We start from the raw sequence: 23,124 nt of genomic DNA on the forward strand, positions 1-23,124 counted from the left end.
TATATCTGCCTGTACTATTGACAGCATGGCAACTGCCCCACATCGGACCATAAACACACCAGCAGGTGTTGGCAACTTCCGAATGCATCACTGGCACCCGATTACCCAGCATTGAAAACATTTATCTAAGCACTGCCTGGGTAGCAAAAGAAACATCAAGGATGTCTCCCACCTTAAGCATGGACATTAAACCCTCCAGGAAGTTGTGTGCAAACCACATATATTCATTTGTTTTTATGTGTATTTTGTTTTTTTGTGGCCCTCAGGTGTTAAAAAAGGGTCATCTGATCAGCCTACACCAGAGAAAAATATGGAGGAGGAATTACACCTTGATCTTGATGAAATAATGGCTGATTTGGAGGAGATACAGGAATTTTTTTTATAAAATTATGTACCACGCATTGTGCATCAAGCAGTATTTCACCAACATATGTGTATATATATACAGTACAGTCCAAAAGTTTGGAACCACTAAGACTTTTAATGTTTTTAAAATAAGTTTCGTCTGCTCACCAAGGCTACATTTATTTAATTAAAAATACAGTCAAAAACAGTAATATTGTGAAATATTATTACAATTTAAAATAACTGTTTTCTATTTGAATATATTTGACAAGGTCATTTATTCCTGTGATCAAAGCTGAATTTTCAGCATCATTACTCCAGTCTTCAGTGTCACATGATCCTTCAGAAATCATTCTAATATGATGATTTGCTGCTCAATAAACATTTATGATTATTTTCAATGTTGAAAACAGTTGTGTACTTTTTTTTTCAGGATTCCTTGATGAATAGAAAGTTCAAAAGAACAGCATTTATCTGAAATACAAAGCTTCTGTAACATTATACACTACCGTTGAAAAGTTTGGGGTCAGTAAGAATTTTTATTTTTATTTTTTTGAAAAGAAATTAAAGAAATGAATACTTTTATTCAGCAAGGATGCATTAAATCAATCAAAAGTGGCAGTAAAGACATTTATAATGTTACAAAAGATTAGATTTCAGATAAACACTGTTCTTTTGAACTTTCTATTCATCAAATAATCCTGAAAAAAAATATTGTACACAAATATTTTGTACAATTGTACACATTAAATGTTTCTTGAACAGCAGATCAGCATATTAGAATGATTTCTGAAGGATCATGTGACACTGAAGACTGGAGTAACTATGCTGAAAATTCAGCTTTGCATCACAGGAATAAATTACTTTGTGAAATATTCAAATAGAAAACAGTTATTTTAAATTGTAATAATATTTCACAATATTACTGTTTTTTACTGTATTTTTAATTAAATAAATGTAGCCTTGGTGAGCAGACGAAACTTCTTTTAAAAACATTAAAAATCTTAGTGGTTCCAAACTTTTGGACTGTACTGTATATAATAACATTTCAATAACTGTTGATAGTGTTACAGTTATCCAAATGTTTCAACTGTTGTGTTTGGTGTGTATGTAATAAACTGTACATTAGTACACTTACCAGGTCTTGCATGGAACCCAATGAATGAGGACCTCATCTGTTCCCTATAGAATAAACACAAAACAACACAATTTTATACAATTTATTTTTTCCACAACACAATATCAAGCAACATTTGCATTGGGTCAAGTCTTGCAATTGTAAGATCTATTTCACGTCAATACTTGCAAAAAAGTACTATGGCTATGAAGGAAAATCAAAATCCAAGAATTACTTGCAAAGTACATTTATTTACAGAACTGTGTGTGCAATTGTAGGTTTCATATTGATCAGACAGTCAGACAACAAAGAACAAGTAGCGTTAAATGAACAGCAACATAAGCTTGAAATTAAGACCTACCTAAACATATTTAAACCCTACCACATAATACATTAATGTATGTAAGACTTTTTCTACATATTTGATGGGTGGTAACCGAGTATTGATCGGATAGTAGTCTACATCATATGAGCAATACGTACAGCCAAATTCTTGTCTGCTATTGCAAAGTAAATTTTGTTGTAAAACTGGTTACATTAGAGTTCAATGCATGAACACTAAATATAGATTGTTCTCCGGACATCCAGTTGTAGAGTCAAGTGCTCAAAAAATGCAGATTTATTATTCATTGTAAAATAAAAAAAGGATTAAATAAAATAATAATAATAATAATAATAATAATAATAATGATTGAATGCAAGTACATTGATATAAAGCAAGACTAAAAAGTCTTTAGAAAGACAAACCTCTCTCACTCTTCTTTTCAAAATCTTGGAGTAGTCAAAGTTGTTTTCCCTGGCTCTCCTACAGCATTCTGGACACTCATCTAAAATACAGGCAATATGACATTGAAATAAGTATACCAATATACAAGTATAGACAATATAGCAAACAGTGACTCCAGAATCAAAGTGTAGTTGATACATCATATTTTAAATTCAGACAATGTACTTAACACTTTTTTTTTTTGCTTCATCTTGCTGGCTCCCCTCTGTTGGACTAGATCTGTATAAAGAATATACAAGATATCACACATTATTAAACATTATATATAAATACAGTAAGTCATTACAAAACTAGAATGTACCGTATTAGTCAAAAGTTTGGACACACTTTGGACATACATATATATTTTAGTACCATATGCTCCACATACAGTAACACATTACTGACTATTAAGGAACTATACTTCACTTCTGTGTCTTTTTTGGCCTTCTGGCCCTGGGGTCTTGTGGCTTCTGATGAGCCTGTTGTATCGGTGCCAGTAGCTTCTGGAGGTCTGGTGGTATCGGTGCCAGTAGCTTCTGGAGGCTTCTGGTGGTATCGGTGCCAGTAGCTTCTGGAGGTCTATTGGTATCGGTGCCAGTAGCTTCTGGAGGTCTGGTGGTATCGGTGCCAGTAGCTTCTGGAGGTCTGATGGTATCGGTGCCAGTAGCTTCTGGAGGTCTGATGGTATCGGTGCCAGTAGCTTCTGGGGCTCTGGAGGTCTGATGGTATCGGTGCCAGTAGCTTCTGGAGGTCTATTGGTATCGGTGCCAGTAGCTTCTGGAGGGCTGATGGCATTGGTGCCAGTAGCTTCTGGAGGTCTGATGGTATCGGTGCCAGTAGCTTCTGATGGTATCGGGGGCTGATGGTATCGGTGCCAGTAGCTTCTGGAGGTCTGGAGGTCTTGGTATCGGTGCCAGTAGCTTCTGGAGGGTATCTGCCAGAGCTTCTGGTATTGGTGCCAGTAGCTGATGGTTCTGGAGCTTCTGGGGTCTGATGGTATCGGTGCCAGTAGCTTCTGGGGCTCTGATGGTATCGGTGCCAGTAGCTTCTGGAGGTCTGATGGTATCGGTGCCAATAGCTTCTGGAGGGCTGATGGTATCGGTGCCAGTAGCTTCTGGAGGTCTGATGGTATCGGTACCAGTAGCTTCTGGAGGTCTATTGGTATCGGTGCCAGTAGCTTGGGGGGCTGATGGTATCGGTGCCAGTAGCTTCTGGAGGTCTGATGGTATCGGTGCCAGTAGCTTCTGGAGGGCTGATGGTATCGGTGCCAGTAGCTTCTGGAGGGTCTATGGTATGGTATCGGTGCCAGTAGCTTCTGGAGGTCTGATGGTATCTGTGCCAGTAGCTTCTGGAGGGCTGGTGGTATCGGTGCCAGTAGCTTCTGGATGGCTGGTGGTTTCTGTGCTACTTGTGGCCTTCTTGTGTCTTTGAAAATGAACTTGCAGAGAAGAAAAAAAATTAAACAGTTAAAAATTAAAAGTTTTTCTCAGTGGCACTTTATTCCATATAGCCTATGACTAATTATTGAAACCACAAGAAAGAGGACCTGCGGGTGAGTGTCATGATCACCAGTGAGAGTGCCCTATCAGCCACTAGAGGGCACTCCATCCCGGACTCTTATTTCCACCCGTTACATGGACTACAATTCCCATACACACTCACCGGACTCATTATCCCATGTCATTGCACCCAGCTGTTTGACTTTGACAGCTCATTGACCCTTGCCTGTGTCTGGATTACGCTTTGGATTACCCTACAATAAATGCTGCTTTTGTAGGGTAATCCAAAGCGTAATCCAGACACAGGCAAGGGTCAAACTCCAGGACAGTCCACATAAAACATCAAAACCAGGAACCAAAAGTGCACGTAACATAAATTAACAAACCACAACCAAGGACAGAAACAACTGAGTATAAATAGACAAACACTAATGAGGAACACAAAACAGGTGGGTGCAATGACATGGGATAATGAGTCCTGTGAGTGTGTATGGGAATTGTAGTCCATGTAACGGGTGGAAATAAGAGTCCGGGATGGAGTGCCCTCTAGTGGCTGATAGGGCACTCTCACTGGTGATCATGACAGTGAGTGATGATAACAGGCTAGTATTTAAATTAAGATTGATTTTTACATTACAGGTGTGATATTGTCCAATGGCCAGAGAATGCTAGCTTCAATTCAATTCATAGCAAAAATCTGATTGGCTGAGAAAACAAGGCGACTGTCCTTCAGTTTTATATTATTATGAATAAAAAAGTTCCTGTTCAATCCAGACTAAGAGTTCAGCAGTGCTCCGAATCAAAAAGCTGAGCGCATGTCATTAGTAGATGATTAGTAGTCATTAGTAGTATTTGGGCACAAACTACATGTATATGGCCCCTATCAGAAATGGGTAGGTAATATATACTTTAACTTAAAACAGGGGCAAATCAAAGACCTAACACATACTTCTCCCATCAACTGAAATTAATGCCACAAAACTGTCTGCCTAAATACTTTTTATCTAGCTTGTTGACTTCACCAAATAGTTTCCTTTAGCAATAGAGCCATCACATGCTGCTTTATCCTATTACGGCTGAAAGTAATGCTCATTTTTTGCATCGATATGAAAAATAAAGAGAATGATACTTGTGGGTTCACATTCTTTTGAGTTACCAGTGTTTCCAGATTACAGAGCTTCATATCCGTACAAAAAGACTTACTCTTGAGCACAGCTTCATACATTAGCTTAACTTTCTGAAGCAAATCATGTTCCAAAATATAATCCCCGCCTAGGATGACATCGGCCACCAAGGTTCCCCGGGATTTCTTCCCCAACAGTAGTACGGGGAAGAAATCAAGTGCAGCAAGTTTGTCAAGCTGAAATAAAAACATAAAAAAAACAAAAAAACAAACATGCACAGAATACAATGATTTAATTTTTAACATTAATTTCATGACAGCTGTTTAATGGTCATATCTGATAAACAACTTATATCAAGAAATTAATTACTATTGGTTTATAACTACATATTTAAAAAATCCTATCATTGTGATAATTTTTTCTGCTTCAGCAGCCATATTTCCATCAATGTATTTTTATATGCTTTTTGAAGTATCGCATTGGAAAAAAAACATAATTAATTTAGTCAAAAAAAAAAAAAGGTCATGCTCGCTTGAGGTGGTTTTTGCCTTTTTCAAAAAAGAGTTAATGCGCTGAACGGGCACATTGAAACAGCTTTGCCCAAGTTCTGCCCACGTAGCGAACATTAAACTCACATGACTGATCAGCTGTTTACGCAGTCAGGCACAATGCTAAGCGGAGGAAAAGTAACTAACCAGGATTCACTCAGTAGCGGCAAGCTAAGAGGGAAGAGCCCAGCACTGAAACCCTGTCTGACAGGCAGTGTAGGAAATGTGGTGTATTGGAGACCGCTTGCCTGGTGTCACTCAGGGGCCTGAGTCCTTCTGATCAAGGCTCAGCCTGTGGATGGTGTGATGCCAGTGTCGTGCTGAATTTCGACTCCCTGCCAAATTATGACCACCCTCACCCTCAAGTCTATCTGAATCTTAACCCCACCCCTAATCCTAACCCAAACCTACTCCAAAACTTCCATTACTAGGGTGATCTTAATCTGGCAGGTTTTTTAAATTTGGCACCACACCGGTAATGGCCCCTGTAGCGCCGAGGTCCCGTCTCCTAAAGGGCGGGATGTTTATGAATGCAGCCCAAAAGCAGGTGGTAAACAGGGCAGGTTAGGGGCGTCCTCAGTGCGGGAGGATCACCTCGCGGGATCTTAATTTATTTACTCCAAACCAGTTGATGGAAACACACCTGATTCACATTTGATTACATTTTTCTCTTTTTTTTGCAACATTTCAAAAGTTTGCTTTACAATCACATGGAAACATGGCTATTGACTGTTAAACTTTACTGTGATAACTGACTTCACTTCATAAATCCCTTAGCCCTGACCTAACCTTACCAACACATGGCTGCTATTAAGGACGACCGTCCTGTTGTTGTTTTTCTTCAGCGATGCCTTCCATTCCGATTTTTTATTTTGAAAGTTGCAGCGAAGAGATGCAACTTTTGCTTTATATGGCTGCACTTGTTTGCAATGCGGGCAGGTCTTATAAGCAACACTTATTAGGTTGTTGCACCCTGTGCATATTTTTTGTGTGCTTCCTGGCATCTCTAAAATGAAGTAAAAAATGACATTAAAACCTTAATACAACATGTTTTTGTAACGTAATATCCAGTAACAACTTTTTGAAACTAGGTTGTTACTATAAAGGCGGGTACTAATGGCTAGCCGAGAAGAGTCTCGCTGCAGCCTGTGGTGGACATCCAAATGTGGTCATGTCAATCACAGTACAGATTGCCTACACCAAACACTTATCTCTAAACCTGTAACCAATGAAATTAGCAGCAGGGCGGGATTTCTGGTGAAGTAATTTTTTGGGGGTGGGGTTAATGCGCTTTCATCATTTACCTTATGCCTAAAAATCCTTTTAATGGAGGGTATGCATAGACGTCCCTTTCCCGCCAGAACACGCCCCCTCAGCTGGACTGAGTGGCAAAAGAACCTGCTGCATGACTGGATTTAATAAGAGAAACTGCGAAAACGCAAGTAAAAACAAATGATTACACTAAAGTTTGGACTCGAAAGTGGTCCTTACAACTTGTCAAATAAACCTAATCCATGGATATTGACATGCAGCCTGGAGTCGTGTTTCCTGACAGTTATATGTGCCTGATTTCAACACCAGGGAAATACACAAAGCAAATCTGACTGTGAATATTTTATACAACTACAATATCGGTAGGCTTGTCAACACTGTATATAACAATACAATATATACGCCACGGTATAATTTGACACAAAATGCTAACTACAAATCCATGTTTCTCTGCTGGAGTCCAGCTGTTTCTGTGAATTGCAGTGATCCATTTGCTTCTTTTTTCTGTAGCTTTCGGCAGTCTGTAAAATTATACCTCAGGTTTTGTGTCAAAGCTATTTGTACAGTCAGTCGCAAAGCTCTTTCCTGTTTTGGATGTGTTTTGTGTGTTTTTTGCGGCATTCACGCTGAAAACCAATCCTGCCACTCAGTCTTTTGCCACTTAGTGGGCGTGACCGCAGTCATAATGGTTGACGGTGACGTCACGTGCATACCCTCTATTGGAAACCAACATACAACAAATTGGGTTCCAGGGGTGACACAGGGATGGGGAATCACCATGGATATGTGTATATATGAAGACTTCAGATGCAAAGCCTCTAAGTGCTATCTGAAATTTTCTTCTAAAATGAGCATTTTTATCAAGCTCATATGTTTATGTTCAGTTATTTCACTTTAATGTCACTGAAAAGGACCTATTAATTGCCATTAAAGTGAAATAACTGAACCTAAACATACAAGCTTGATAAAAATGCTCATTTTAGAAGAACATTTCAGATGACACTTGGAGGCTTTTGCATCTGAAGGATATGTATATACATCTAATGGGGAGTCACGAGGTGACATATTGGGCACGGACGCGGCTTCTGATGTCACACTTGGCTGTGGGCGGAGTTGGATGTCCACCGCAGGCTGCAGCCTACTTGAGATAGTCCTCACTGCAGAACACAAGATCCAAGGGGCGGAGTGTATCTCCTCCCACTTTCCATAGCCCTAAACCTACCCGACTCCGCCCCCTGGCTCTAACCCTACCCATCTCCACCTCCTGGTTCTAGATCCAACTCCTCCCACTTTCCATATATCTTAACCTACCCGACTCCGCCCCTTGGATCTTGAGTGTTCTGAAGTGAGGGGCTACTGGCCTATTTGGGCTGGCCTAGACGTATGGGCAGATTCAACAGCTACATTAAAATGCATGTAGAATACATACATAAATGTAGTAATGCGCACTCATAAGCAATGGCTATGGCACAAGTTGGTGCTACATGGAAAGACTAACCTGCTGCTTTTCTATCACTTTCATATGTCGGGAACCTGCAAGCACATATAAAATTGTTTGGTGATGTAAACGTAGTTTCTTACTGTGTGGGCGCGCGCGCACACACACACACACACACACACACACACACACACACATTGATAGTGCGCATGTTTGCACACGGCGTTTTATGGCAACACATAATTGGTCGACAGTTTCATGGGATTTGTAGTTCTTAAGGTATAAACGCAGATTAACCTCATCTAATAATACATCGAAAGTAATGCAATGTATATCGCATTTGTTTGCACATATGGATGTGCTCATAACTGGTGAACTGGTGATTTGCTGAATGTGCGTATGTGCAAACATATAAGTTTTATGTTCAGACAGCTCACCGTTAGCTCACCAACGTTAGCCACCTAGCTAGCTACAAAATGTACTACAGAAACATAATTGAAGGGCATTGCTTTTATCAGGAGTGCTCACACACGATTCTAACATCACATTTACCATTACAGCAAACATTTATCACTAAAAAAAGAACTTAGCAAGCGCTAATTTTAGTTCACTATAGCCACCTGGCTACAAACGTACCTACTTTGCCAGGGTTCTGTCGATGTATGCTGCGGCTGTAATTTTTGTACTGCAGAGTACGTAATGTTAATTGAAGGAAGCTAGCTAAATTAGCTTATCTGTTCTACTGGCGTCGTGAGCACTCTCATGATTCTAACGTTACATTTACCATCAGATTAAACATGTTTCAGTAATATAACACGAATCACGTTACATTTATCACTAAAATAACACAGTTTTAGGATAATTGGATATGCTGTAGTGTACATACCTCTGACTGTTAATCGAAATGTAACATGTCCTTCTCTTTAGCGACCCCAGTGGACGTTTTTGTTTCAGAACTATAGCAATACGTACCTGGTGGTACATATTTGTGGCGCTGCAAAAAAGTGCGCAGAGGTACGTATTTCCTAGGAGACCAGGATCTGACCTGAAGAGATAATACCACAGCACTAATAAAGAAGGCACAGCAGAGACTTTTCTTCCTGAGAATCCTTAGGAAGAACCTGTCTGACAGTCTTGACTGTCTTGTTACTGTTTAACGTTTTCTTGTTTGTCTTGTGCCTGAGTGGCTCTGTCTTTGTTTGTTTTGGTCATGTGCTCCTTTCGTCACACCCCTTTGTTTAGTTCTTGTTATCTTGATTGTGTTCACCTGATCCTTTATATTGTACTCATTTCCCTCATGTCTTTGCTGGTTTGTTTTGTGTGCTTTGTGGTGTTTTCCAGTTTGTGCTCTTGAAGTTATCTTAGCGCTTGCTCTAGTTATTTTTTTTTAATCTTATTTTCAGTATCAGTATTCTTACCTAGTTTGGGTTCTCTTTTGTTTTAGAATTTTATTTTTACTTATTTTCTTCTTCACTTTTTTTCAGTTATGTGCAATATGACAAAATAAGTAGAACGTTTGTCCTGACTGTCTTGTGAGTGTGGATTATGTGTTTTATTTCTCTTATCTCTTTCTGAGTCTTTATTCTTTTTATTTATTAAGATGGAAATGTTTGTTTTATTGGTGTTTCTTGTTTTATTATGTCCACTGTTGTGTTTGAGTGAAATGCACCAGTAATGAAATGTAGCATTATTAATTTTGTTGTATACAATTGATAATAAGTATTCAGTTCAAATCAATTCAGTTCAATTGTATGGTTTATTTTGATGTAAAAATATATATATATATGTTGACAGGTGGAGATAGGAGGAAAAACTGCATAAGTTGAAAAACAATTATTGGTAACACTTTACATTAATGTTATCTTTGTAAAGGATTTATAAATGTGTTTGTTAATGAGTAATAAGGTATTTATAAATGCATTATAAATCATTAATAATGCAGTTATAACTGCATGAATAAAAAGGGCGACTTTAACGCAATACCTGCCAAATAGTGAGCCGTTTTTAATTCACATGTTATAAATGCTTAATAAATGAATTTATTCACACTTATTTAACTCAAAACAAGATTCCTGGTTTATTTCATGATGCAGCAAAAATTGACTATCATAATTACACTGAAGGTTGCTGTATTTGTGGTTTACTTATTAATATCTCAAGACTGACGCTTTTCTTACTGTGGCTTACCAGAAGATTTTGTCTTACCCATGATACTCTCCAAAACATTTGTGATGCCTATCCACAGCAGAGTATAAAAAATGATTTCTTGTTTATCAAGATTCAGACTTTATATTGAAAATAAAACATAAGATAATAACCATTAAATTATGAAATATTAATAATGAACAATTTAATTCCAGTATTAGTTACCTGTCAACCTTAATGTTGGGTGGACACTAGTGAACCATTTGTTCATGAGTTATAAACATTAATAACCTTTGAAAGTGAACCTTAATGTAAAGTAAACACATGTGCATAGCCTAATTATGATAGTCATTTTTTGCTGCATCATGAAATACACCAGGAATCTTGTTTTGAGTTAAATAAGTGTGAATAAATACATTTATTAAGCATTTATAACATGTGAGTTAAAAATGTCTCGCTATTTGGCAGGTATTGCATTAAAGTCGCCTTTTTATTCATGCAGTTATAACTGCTTATTAATGATTTATAATGCATTTGTAAATGACTTATTACTCATTAACAAACACCTTTACAAAGCGAACCTTAATGTAAAGTGTTACCCAATTATTTGTTAGTTTTTTTTTTTTTTTTTTTTTACAATTGCTAACAAGCATTTACAATACATAAAATACTTTTTCTAAACTCTTAACACAGCAACACACTTACATCACACAATTAGCCAAATAGTTGATTTTCTGCCCGAAAACATATTTTGTTGTTTTTTAACTGCTAACATACTTTTGTCCAATCTTTATTCACATTTTCAAAACTCTAAACACATTTAGCAGATCATCTGTCTGTTGTGGCCATACCATTAACACGATTCATGTCGTTTTCACACAAAATGCAGTCAATTAACACGTTTCTAAAATTCTTACATTTTCTTTTCATATAAGCTTACCTCATACCAAAATCATGGATCTTTCTCATCTTATTTGCAAATGCTTAAACACAGCAAGTCAGAAATGAAGACCCAATGTTCCAATCATTAAATAAAGTATAAACTCTCTACTTTTGAAACAAAACAAAAAAAAAAAAAATATAAAACAAATATTGAAACAATTGATAAGCATTTTTAATTAGCAGATCACTGAAATATTGAGAAATAGCAGATTCCAATCTCAGTTGGAGGAATAGTCTGCCATGAATAGAAAATAAAGAAAGGTAATTATGTCTTTTTATCTCACAATTCTGACTTTTTTTTTCTCTGAATTCCTATAGTTTATACACTACTAGTCAAAAGATTGGACACGGTAAGATTTTTAATGTTTTTAAAAGAAGTTTCGTCTGCTCACCAAGGCTGCATTTGTTTAATTAAAAATACATTAAAAACAGTAATATTGTGAAATATTATTACAATTTAAATAACTGTTTTCTGTTTGAATATATTTTATAAAGTAATTTATTCCTGTGATCAAAGCTGAATTTTCAGCATCATTACTCCAATCTTCAGAGTCACATGATCCTTCAGAAATAGCAAATCAGCATATTAGGAAAACTGAATAAATAGCAGACAAATAGAGCAGAAATATGGAAAAGTCATTTTGATGCACCACAGTTCCCGCTGCCAGCAGATGGCGGTCTGACTATTACTGAATAGTAATAGAGATGTCTTCAGGCGAGGACTATTATCAAACATGTGAAGTTTGGAGCAGATCGGACATTGTATGCCTGAGTTACAACAACTTCCTGTTTCATGGCGTTAATCGCATACATTAGCACTTAGCCAAGTGTTTTAACATAATTTGCCATAATTTAACATGTTTCTAGTATGTTTGGTACTTCATGGCATATTTAAATGTGTTTCAGGGAGTGAATTAAAGTGTAAAGCATGCCTTTTCCTGTTGCCAGCAGGTGGCGTTATGACTAACCAAATATTGGCATATAGATGTCTTCAGGCCAGTACTCTTATCGAACATGTGAAGTTTGGGGCAGATCGGACACTGTATGCTTGAGTTACAACAGCTTCCTCTTTCATGGCGAAACATCAGACTTTGTTAGGCCGCCACGACATGCGCTTCAGTGAAAACTCAAGATTTTTGCAATTTAACATCGCTAAGATCTTAAGCTTAGACTGACCAAATATTATATTGATTTGGTTAAATCTCTACGAGCATTTAATCACAGTGTAAAACATGCCATTTCCTGTTGCCAGTAGGTGGTGCTATAACTGTATCTGAATATTGGCATGTAGATGTCTTCAGGCCAGGACCTTAATGAATCATGTGAAGTTTGGGGCAGATCGGACACTGCATGCCTGAGTTACATCAACTTCCTGTTTCATGGCGAAACATCGAACTTTGTCAGGCCGCCACGGACACGCCCTTCAGTGAAAACTCAAGATCTTTACAAAAATAACATCACAAAGGCCTTCAGATTAGACTAACCAAATATGATGTTGATCTGATTAAAGCTCTAGGGGGAGTTCTTTAAAGTACAACACCTGGAAATTCAAAAAATGCAAACATTTTGCAGAGAAATTCAAAATACCTTACTTCCTGTTGGGTTTTCAGATTTTGCACCCTGGGACTTTTTTGTAGGTATTGTGCTGTTACATGTGTCTACCGAATTTCATACCTGTACGTGAAACGTAGCGTGAAAGGGGCTTAATTTAAATTTTGTAGGTGGCGCTATCGAGCCATTTTCACACACCTAATTCTGAAACCAGTTCTGACACGTGTGCAGAGTTTCATGAGTTTGAGCATGTTTAGGCCCTCAAAAATGCGATTCATTTTGGAGAAGAAGAATTGACCGAGCAATTACAATAGGGTCCTCACACCATCGGTGCTCGGGCCCTAAAAATTCTTACTGACCCCAAACTTTTGAACGGTAGTGTATAATGTTACATAAGCTTTGTATTTCAGATAAATGCTGTTCTTTTGAACTTTCTATTCATCAAGGAATCCTGAAAAAAAAAGTACACAACTGTTTTCAACATTGAAAATAATCATAAATGTTTATTGAGCAGCAAATCAGCATATTAGATTGATTTCTGAAGGATCATGTGACACTGAAGACTGGAGTAACGATGCTGAAAATTCAGCTTTGCCATCACAGGAATAAATTACATTTTAAAATATATTCAAATAGGAAACAGTTATTTTAAATTGTAATAATATTTCACAATATAACTGCAGCTTGGGTGAACTTCTTTTAAAAACATTAAAAATCTTACCGTTTCCAAACTTCTGGTAGTGTATATCACAATTCTGAGGGAAACAGTCAGAATTGTGAGATGCAAAAATAAAAAAAATTATTCGTGAGATAAACGTCACAATTACCTTTTATACTTTTTTTATTCTGTGGAGGGAAAAAAAAAGCTTCAACGGTAACCAACGGCCATGTATGATGGATTTGTTGCTGACCAATGGCTGCAATTTCATGTTTTCATTTCAGTAAAAGCTTCATGTAAAGCTACTATAACAATTCCACTACCACTGTTTTTATATATGCAGAATATGTGGTCTGCGTAGGGCACTAACTACCAAGGGGACACCATCCCAGCCTCTATGAGGGCAACATCAAAACCACACACCCACCCCCAGAAAGAGATTTCAACAGAGGGGCCAAATGAAGTTCTGCATAGGGGACATATTTGACCAGTGGCTGCCTGAGCAATTCTGTTACTTTCTTCTTCTGCATATTCTATAAAGTAATTAGTTTTTTTTTTAGAATTGTGAGATATAAACTATAGGAATTCAGAGAAAATAAGTCACTGCATGGCAGAAATAAGCTTTCATAGGTTCCACGTGTAAAGGGGAAAACCATAGAGAAGCACAATCCAGCACACATTCTTCCTCCTCACCCATACCTCTTCTTCTCTCTTCTCCTGATCCAACTACTCCTCTCTTCCAACATCTATTCCTCTCACCCACACATTATTTTTTCTCTCTCTGCTCCTCTGAGTTGTTCTTCTGTTCACTGTTTGTTGTTGTTTATTTAAAGATTGGAACATTCTGTCTTCATTTCTGACTTTCTGTGTTTAAGCATTTGCGAATAAGATCAGAATGATTTTGGTATGGAGTAAGCTTATATGAAAAGAAAATTTAAGCATTTTAGCAACATGCTAATTGACTGCATTTTGTGTGAAAACTACATTGTATTAATGGTATGGCCACAACAGATGGATGTTCTGCTAATTGTGTTTAGAGTTTTGAGAAAAAAAAAAAAAAAAAATATGTAAACAATCATATTTTTACATTAAATTGTGCAATTATAGATAGAAATGATAGACTTCAACAATGAAAAATAAATTATGAAAAAAAAAAAGTTTTTAGATTTTAATTGTGTAAATCATTATTTCAAAATATATATCGTGTATTTCATATTAGGTATAAATTCATTTATTGTATTTGACAGGTGTGAGGATCAGTGGAGCTGAGTTTTTACCTTTATTATTTAGAAATGGTGAAAAAAATGGGTAGAGTTTCCCAGTGAAAGACTGACCAGTGAAAGAGTAGATATGAGAGCTGGACTTCACATCATAAAAGGAGACCAGACCCTCCTCATAATCCACAAACACACCGACCCGCTGCGGCTTCACTCTCAGAGACAGAGAGACAGAGGGACTAGAGAGAGCTTCATATTCATTCCCATTCCTCAGCCACACAGTCCAGAATCCTCTACTGGGAGTGAGTGTGATCTTTCTCTTCCTGTCAATGGATTCTCTGGCCACTCCTAAAGCCCAGTCAGTCTTTCCCTTCACCTGCACCTCAAAATAAAATCTCCCTGAGGAGAATCCCTCCTTTCCCAGGACACATACACTTGTATTAAATCTCTCTGGTTTATCTGGGAGTTTCTGTTCAATGTCTCCACATCTCACTTGTTTTCCATCATCAGACAGGATGAGAGAAGGATGAGCTGTATCAGGATCCAGAGTCACATCCACTGAGAAAACAGAGAATATGAATCACAAATTGACACAAAACAGACATTTTTTTTTAATATATATTTAATCCATCCCTGGTGAAAAAAAGTATCCCAAGTACCCTCGCAGTCACCGTGATTTTGCCAAGTAAAGGCAGGAACACACCAAGCCGACGGTCGGCCGTCGGGCAGTTTCTCTTCATCGGCCGACTAAGTTTTCTCAGTGTGTTCCGCACCGTCGGCTGAAGTTGGTCCTCGTCTGCTTTTTTTTTCCGGCCGATTCGACATGTTGAATCAGTGTTGGAGCTCGTCGGGCCGTCGGGCCATCTGATCATTCTGATTGGCTGTTCAGATACTGCCGCCTGCTGTTCGGAAAGGCATTTCATCTTACGCAGGCGCAGAACTGACGTGCTACTTGGCCGTCGGCTGTTTAGCGTCGGTTTGGTTTGTCAGAGCAACTTTGGACACAGACGCTGCCGATGTGAGCAAACCCCGCAGTCTGCTTTCATCGCCACTAGTTTGTTGGCGTCGGCTTGGTGTGTTCTGTTCCTAAGACATGTTCCTGGATCAACATATTTTGTTGATCCTGGAACAACATTCCTGTCCAAAAATTTAGTCTTAACCCTATTCCTACCCCTAAACCAAATCCTACCCATAACTTATCCCTAAAATCAGAGGGGAAATATAGGTGAATAACAGTGGTGTAGAAGCACCTAACATGGTTGCAAGCCTAAACTTGACAAATGGTAAACTTGTCCCTCAAATCTGGTTGGTTGATTGGAATGACGTTCCAGGATCAACAAAGATGACGTACTTGGTGAAATCACACCAAGTATACTTTGTATGTGACTTAAGTATATTACAAATTAATTATGAGTGTCTTCCAAACACACAAGCAATACACTATGAATAAATTATTTTACAGGTAATAGTGTATATGCTCAGTACCTTTGGCTTATTCCAAATACTAAAAACTACACACTTTTTAGTCAATAACAATATACTTTATTACTTATACTTTGTACAATATACAGTATAGTAGTCAACATTTGAAGTGGATCAAAACCTTTCAAAGTTGACTACTGTACTTTGAATTACATAATCTCACACAATACAGTATTATTATTGTGCTACCATTTAACTACCATTTAATGAATTACTTGGGTGACATTTTCCCATTGTTGAATGCATTTGTTTTCAAGCAATTAAAATAAATAAAATTTAACAACATCACGAATTAAGAGACATGTTTCATTAACAAGTCCAATAGCTTTTATTTAAACTTCACATGGTTTCAGCAAAACACCATGTTTTTCATTATTGGACCAATGGCCATACTGACCCTCTACACATAAATACAAATTACACATTATATTCCATTTTATATTCCATTTTCTGATGAGCTGCTCATTATTACACTTGTGTCTGATGGCCGCTTACACAAAGGCAGTTGACTGCAGAAACTCGTTAAGAACAGCATCTGTTAACAGAATATATAATAAATATAAGGTCAGACACAATGTTCAACTTTAATTCACATTTACAATAGTCTGTCTAAATCATTGAACCAATACTATTTTTGAAAGAGGATTAGCAGTAGGGAACTGTATCAGTACGGTATGTTGATATTGTTTCCAGTACCTACAGTAGTCATGCTTTTACAGTATATGACTCTTTATGGATTAATATCGCACATAATATGGGGCGATTTGACCAATCATATGAACGAGGTGTAGGGATGGGCGATACCACTTATTTTGTTTTCGATACAATACTGATACTTTCAAGGCCAATATCATCGATATCAATACCGATACGATACCTCTAATCTGAACTTTTAGCCTACATTTGAAAACTTCTTAAATTATTGAATTACTAAAAGTAAAATGGGTAATGATACCAACTTAACATTATATTTGAAAGGCATATTGTATGCATTAAATTTATTGTTAAATAGACAAAATCACTGGTTAAAAAAAAACAAACAAAAAAACACCCTAGTATCCATATTTTTATTTAAGTATACTTTAAATACTCAACGTCAGTATCGATATATCGATACTTCACATCGATATATGCCCATCCCTAACGGGGTGTTTTGGTGCTGTATACATGTGCCATAAACCACCACACACAAACTCAAAAAGGAGATAGGCCTATCAAGCCGAAACCTTGTTCTCCGTTTGTTAAAGCAAAACTAAGCATTGACAGTGATCAGAAATAACTGGTTATATATAGACTACAACTTACCTCCAAATAGCAGGACTTTTTCTCTGTTTTTTTCCAGGATCGCTTAGGCCATTTTATTTCTAGCCGGTTGTCGTCGGCATCAAAGTCAGACTGCGATGTTGCTTGACTGAACTGGTCCGAATAGAGTGCTTCAGGGATGACGCATTTTTGTAGGAAAAACCTGGAAGCGAGTTAGCATTTTAGGACTTCCGGTTCCAACGCCGTAAAGTCTATGGGATTTTTGAATGGGTTTTTGCTAAATCGCCTGAAATAAGGTCTGTGGTTAACAAAGCCTCTAAATATTTTCACGTTTTGATCTATGATATAAAACACACCAGTTATAACCCACTTATGATTTTTTAAACTTTTACTGTGTCTTAAAATCGGCGGTTGCTAACAAATTGCTAAAAGGGACTACTTCCTTTGGCGGGGACTTTAGATGTCATCATTAAAAACGGGACATTTGGACAGCATTTCTCATGAAAAAGTGGAAAAGTATTCATAACAGCACAGATCATAATCAGCAAACATGTTTTTAAATAAAGTTGTTTTCTAAATAAAGTTTGAGGAAGCTTGGTGGTGATGACGTTGATCCACGACCACGGTGGCTGTAGTCCGTTTATAGCCTACTGTTAGCCTTTTATATCTGACGACTTTATTTAGGCTTCAAAATCTTTAAATGTTGTGTTAACTTGTAAAGATTATCTTGATAGACAAAACGTGTAAGTGTCATAACTGTTTGTTAAACACAGAGCTTATTTTCTGTGATTTTCCAAAAGTCTATGGGAAAAATGCATAGGCTTTCGATCGAGGGAACCCGTGCGCCGACAACTTCCGGGTTGGCCTACAAAAACACGTCATCCCTGGAGTACTCTATTCCCAAGACTGAGCAATGTCTTCTTCTTCTTCTTCTTGATTTTTATGGCGGTTGGCAAACAACTTCAAGGTGCATTGCCGCCACCTGCTTTGCCAACAATTCTTTGGATGTTATAAAGCCATCTTCCTGTTCTTTCATCTTCCCATTCTTTCATCTTCAAGCCATTAGAAAGGGCAGAACGTCTGGATGTGCAAAGCAGAATCAACAGACTAGGTAAGCAAGCGATGACAATAGCAAAAAAGGGCAGATGGACCAATATTAACTGACATGATCCATGATAACATGATATTTTTAGTGATATTTTTAAACTGTCTTTCTAAATGTTTTGTTAGCATGTTGCTAATGTACTGTTAAATGTGGTTAAAGTTACCATCGTTTCTTACTGTATTCACGGAGACAAGAGCCGTCGCTATTTTCATTTTTAAACACTTGCAGTCTGTATAATGCATAAACACAACTTCATTCTTTATAAATCTCTCCTCATTAGCCGTTAGCCACGGAGCATAGCCTCAAACTCATGCAGAATCAAACGTTTAACATCCAAATATATACTTTACTCACATAATTCGAAGCATGCATACAGCATGCATGACGAACATCTTGTAAAGATCCATTTGATGGTTATATTAGCTGTGTGAACTCTGTAAATGCGCTGTAATATAGTCCAGAGCTCGTGTGGCTGGGAAGATGCGATTGGCAGGGGGCGGGGTCGAGTGAAAATCAGTGCATAGTTAATGATGCCCCAAAATAGGCAGTTAAAAAAATTAATAAAAAAAAATCTATGGGGTATTTTGAGCTGAAACTTCACAGACACATTCAGGGAACACCTTAGACTTATATTACATCTTTTAAAAACATGATCAAGGGCACCTTTAAATAAATAATGCATTGCAACATTGTACCTCTCCTGCAAGCTTCCTGTAAGTGAGCGAGGGGGGTTCAGATGAGTACCGTGACATCAGCAGCTCTGATTGGCTGAAGGCAGTGAGCAACAAAATCTGATGTTTGAAAAGTTGAAGAGACATTTGAATTCTGATAAGACTCAACCGCTCAAAACCGTTGTTGCCAAGTCTGCAGTTTTCCAGTGAAATTGGGCTACTTTTACACTGTTGCTGCAGGTTGTTTCCATGTCCGTGGGTTGAAGCAACCCCAAATAAAATGATATTTAGCCCCTGGAATGCGAATTTTACCAGGGGAACCTCGTCAAAAATGCGTATTTTACCCCCCGAACATAATTTTTACCGTAATATCTGCATATGTTAAAAAACAGGCTTTTAAACGCATTATTCATATATTTTAACACTTTCTGAAAGAAATAAGCACAAGTAATAAAATGAATTCCAAGCATGAATTATACTCAAAATTATACTAAAATTTAACTTTAAATACACTCTTTAATCTTCAGGATATTAAATAATGTATTTTTTAAATATACTTTCAGTGCATTGTTACATTAACTATTTTGAGCATACAGTTTAAAATATACCTAAAATATATTTTAAAGTAATGTTCAAATAAGTACACTTTACAAAAATACACAGAACATTTATTTTAAGTATATTTTTCTAAACATTTTTAGAATATACTGGATTACAATTTTTTAAAGTATTTTAAAAGTTGTATTATGAAAGTAGCTAAAAGCATGATGCTAATATAATGTTTATATATTTAAAGATGGTACAATTTTTTGTTAGTATATTTGCAATGTACTTTTGAAAAGGGAATTTATTTTAGATACAATAAAGTATACTTTTTTTTTCACCAGGGCAGTTTTTAGTCATAAAGTAGGTCAGTAATGAAGCTGTGAGTATATGAATGTAATCTAGTGTAGTTCAGACACACACTGTACCTTCATACTGCTGCATCCTCTTCAGCTCTGTAGAGACACATGACAATAAAACATCATCAGATCTTTGACATAATTGTGTGGAATTGTTGACAAGCTTTAAGGTTAGATTTGAAAATCGTGTACAATATCATGTTTTATCTGATTAAAGGTACAATTTGTGATATTTTTTTCCGCTAGAGGTCGCTAGAAGCCTATTCAAAACAAAGGCGTAGTTTGATGACGCCAAGTTTTAGAGCGGAAACTTGGGACATGTGGTCTCCATCTCAACGGACGGTGCAAAAGAATAGGGATTGGAGTCTGGAAGAACTCATGTTCGTGGATGCGATTATTAACGTTACTGTAGTATGAAGCAGAGCAGGACCGAGTGTTGCGGGAGCTGAACGAGGAGCTGGAGCGATTGATCAACACACGCCTCACGAGCAGCGGGACTTTTATTATGACACAGTCGCCGGCACCGCTTCCGCTTTTCCGGTCATGAGTTTACGGGAGCTGTCCTTGTCGACAGAACCAGCGGCAGATGGTAAACAGTAATTATGTTCCATAAATAAGTAACACAATCCACCATAAAATGTGCAAGAAGTAAATAAGGAACTGCTTGAAGCAAGCTAGTGGTTTGCTGGACGCTAGACACTACTTCCGCATTTGTCCACGGCACTGTTGTCATGTGGTTTCTACGTCAGTAAAGGCGGTAACAAAGGTAACTGACGTCATTGACAGGCGACTGCACTGCCCCGTGTCACTGTTTAGAATGGGAATTTTCTCATGATTTACAAGTAGTTGAAAACATTAGAGATATTGTTAGTAATCAGCTGGACAAAATATATAACACTAGCCTAGTGGTTTTTGGATATTTTACTGCAAAAATGTTACATATTGTACCTTTAATGTGCAGTGTATGTCCTAGACCTCTGGGGGCCCTAAGCAAAACTTTGTCTGGGGGCCCCTGTCAGTGCATTCATAAAAACCCTAAATATGACCCCCCCCCCCCAACCGCTTAATCTATTATTGAAACGTTCAGTAATACAATAAAAAAATAAATTAAAAAAGTAGGACAAATACAACAGAATAAAATATATGAAAGTAATGAACAATTTAGCCTACTACTAGTAATCAAAATGCATAATCTTCACTGTATGAATTAAATATAGCCCTACACCAGGGGTAGGCAAGTTCGGTCCTAGAGAGCCGCTGTCCTGCAGAGTTTATCTCCAACCTTAATCAAACACCCCTGCACAAGCTAATCAAGCTCTTCAGGATTACTAACCCTGCATCCCAATGTGCATGCTATCCACCCTATCCGCCATAAATAGTATTGAAAATTACTAATGTCACATACTATTTAGGATGGATAGTATGCACATTGAGACGCAGGCTAAAGCCGAGTTCAGACTGCACGATTTTAGCCCCGATTTTGGCTCGCCGACAGGTTTTGAGAAATCGCCGACAAATGCCCGAAATCACAAGCAAATCGGAGCTCATTCACGCGAGTGACAATCACGCAGTGTGAATGAGCAAAGACGCGATCTGAGAGAATCGCCGACGAGTCGCCGACACCCGTGAGATATTTGGCATGCTAAATATCTGGACCTGTCGGCGATTCAAAATCCTGCAGTGTGAAAAGTGTTCTGACTGAAAACTACATCGGCGATGACCGACAGCCAATGAGAGAGCAAGATAGAGAGCAGCGGGGAGTTCGGGGAGGAGTTATAGACCAAAATATCAGCAAGCATGGCTTCGTTTCAGATAAACATTACAATTCTATCAAACAGAAACAAAGCACAAACCTTTGCTTGACCATACACAACAGCAGCACATTGAAAAGTTATGTATTTACCTCCAACTCTCATTGCAGAACACACAATCCACAGTCTCCCCAACCATTTCCTCCTCCATATTCTTTTTTTCTTTTTCTTGTTTTCGCTGCAAATCAGCGCACCGGCAATTCATATTGCAAGCTTCTTGCCGGCTACCGTTTTTAATAATAATAATAACTCCGGTCTTGCGTGATATCGCGTTGTTTCCTTGTCACATCTCGCGTGGGTTTGGTTGTGAAACGTAGTTTGCGTGCCAGACAGAGTTGTCGGCGATTCTTCCTATTGTAAAGTCATGCAGTGTGAAACCTTCTGTCGCCGATCCATCGTGCAGTATGAACACAGCAGCGACTGGATGCTGGCCAAGATAGTCATGCAGTGTGAAAAGAACAGTGACCCGACTACTTTGAACATCGTGCAGTCTGAACTCGGCATAAGGCTATAGGAAGGTAAGTGCTGCGTCCCAATTCACCTACTTATACTACGCCCTAAAACTATGTACTCTTTTTGTGAACAAAACGTACTTTTGAGTGTGTAGCAAAAGAGTAGACAAGCTTTGGGATATACTAGCACGTCATACAATTGCGTATTTTCTCTCTGTCGCATCCTGTCACTGTAAACTGGCCTGTCAATCATCTTACATCCTCCACATTTCATTTAGTTAATTTCCTACCGTATCGGAGAGAAATGCAGCACGTTGATCTGCAGTCGCGGGTCTTTCATGTGGAGAACTCTCCTCATATTAATGCATAATGATGCATTTAAAAGTTAATGGCCAATCGGATCTTTATAAAAGTCCACATTGGTATTTGCAGATGAAAAATAACACGGATAACAGTAAATAAATATTTTCTATCAGGTTAAAGTGATAGTTAGTCACTCAAACCTCTCAGCATCGGTCGCACATATCTGCCATGTTTTGTAGTTTTTAACACTTTTTACTCGTGTTTGTAGTTCTGAACTGAATCCTCGTCCAATGCACAATGGGTTGTGGGCAATATTAGCCTTTATAGTGTGCATGGATCCACACTTTGAAAATCTACCGGAAATAGTAGACCATCCGGGGACTTTTGGCATACTCTTTTCAACATACTATGCTTTGGGACACACTTATTTTAATCTCACATACTATTTAGGATGGATAGTATGGACATTGGGATGCAGGGAAGGTTTTTTTTTTAGGGTGGAGCTAAACT

The 23,124-nt window shown here is 37.8% G+C and overlaps 2 protein-coding genes and 1 long non-coding RNA gene across 6 annotated transcripts in view; all 3 read right to left on the reverse strand.

Annotated features, from left to right (window-relative positions):
* Nucleotides 1–1,448: 1,448 nt before the first annotated feature.
* On the reverse strand, nt 1,449–2,768 carry LOC125274612. The gene is made up of 4 exons (XR_007186292.1): nt 2,658–2,768; nt 2,420–2,468; nt 2,210–2,289; nt 1,449–1,527 (listed from the first exon to the last, which is right to left on the reverse strand). It is a non-coding gene; the product is annotated as an uncharacterized LOC125274612 (long non-coding RNA).
* A 762-nt stretch (nt 2,769–3,530) lies between these two features.
* On the reverse strand, nt 3,531–9,252 carry LOC125275820. Of its 4 annotated transcripts, none has more exons than XR_007186516.1 (4): nt 8,173–9,157; nt 6,197–6,408; nt 4,934–5,090; nt 3,531–3,669 (listed from the first exon to the last, which is right to left on the reverse strand). XR_007186516.1 is itself a non-coding variant. In XM_048203099.1 (4 exons), exons 1-4 carry the CDS (start codon nt 9,094–9,096, stop codon nt 4,749–4,751), a joined length of 687 nt encoding a protein of 228 aa, XP_048059056.1. In that variant the 5' UTR covers nt 9,097–9,153; the 3' UTR covers nt 4,523–4,748. The 4 variants fall into 4 exon arrangements, 1 of the variants encoding a protein (XP_048059056.1); XM_048203099.1 differs by lacking the exon at nt 3,531–3,669 and having other exon boundaries at nt 4,523–5,090; nt 8,173–8,207; nt 8,999–9,153; XR_007186514.1 differs by lacking the exon at nt 3,531–3,669 and having other exon boundaries at nt 4,525–5,090; nt 8,173–8,207; nt 8,749–9,158.
* A 5,257-nt stretch (nt 9,253–14,509) lies between these two features.
* Nucleotides 14,510–23,124, reverse strand: part of LOC125276163 (erythroid membrane-associated protein-like) — a 28,580-nt gene continuing 19,965 nt past the window's right edge. Inside the window, exons 5-6 of the mRNA XM_048203671.1 lie at nt 20,118–20,144; nt 14,510–15,183 (exon numbers count right to left, since the gene is read on the reverse strand). Coding sequence (XP_048059628.1) covers nt 14,636–15,183; nt 20,118–20,144 — 575 coding nt within the window. The 3' untranslated portion in view covers nt 14,510–14,635. The remainder of the gene's footprint in view (nt 15,184–20,117; nt 20,145–23,124) is intronic.

Source organism: Megalobrama amblycephala, linkage group LG9 (assembly GCF_018812025.1).
Source record: "Megalobrama amblycephala isolate DHTTF-2021 linkage group LG9, ASM1881202v1, whole genome shotgun sequence".
Taxonomy (NCBI): domain Eukaryota; kingdom Metazoa; phylum Chordata; class Actinopteri; order Cypriniformes; family Xenocyprididae; genus Megalobrama; species Megalobrama amblycephala.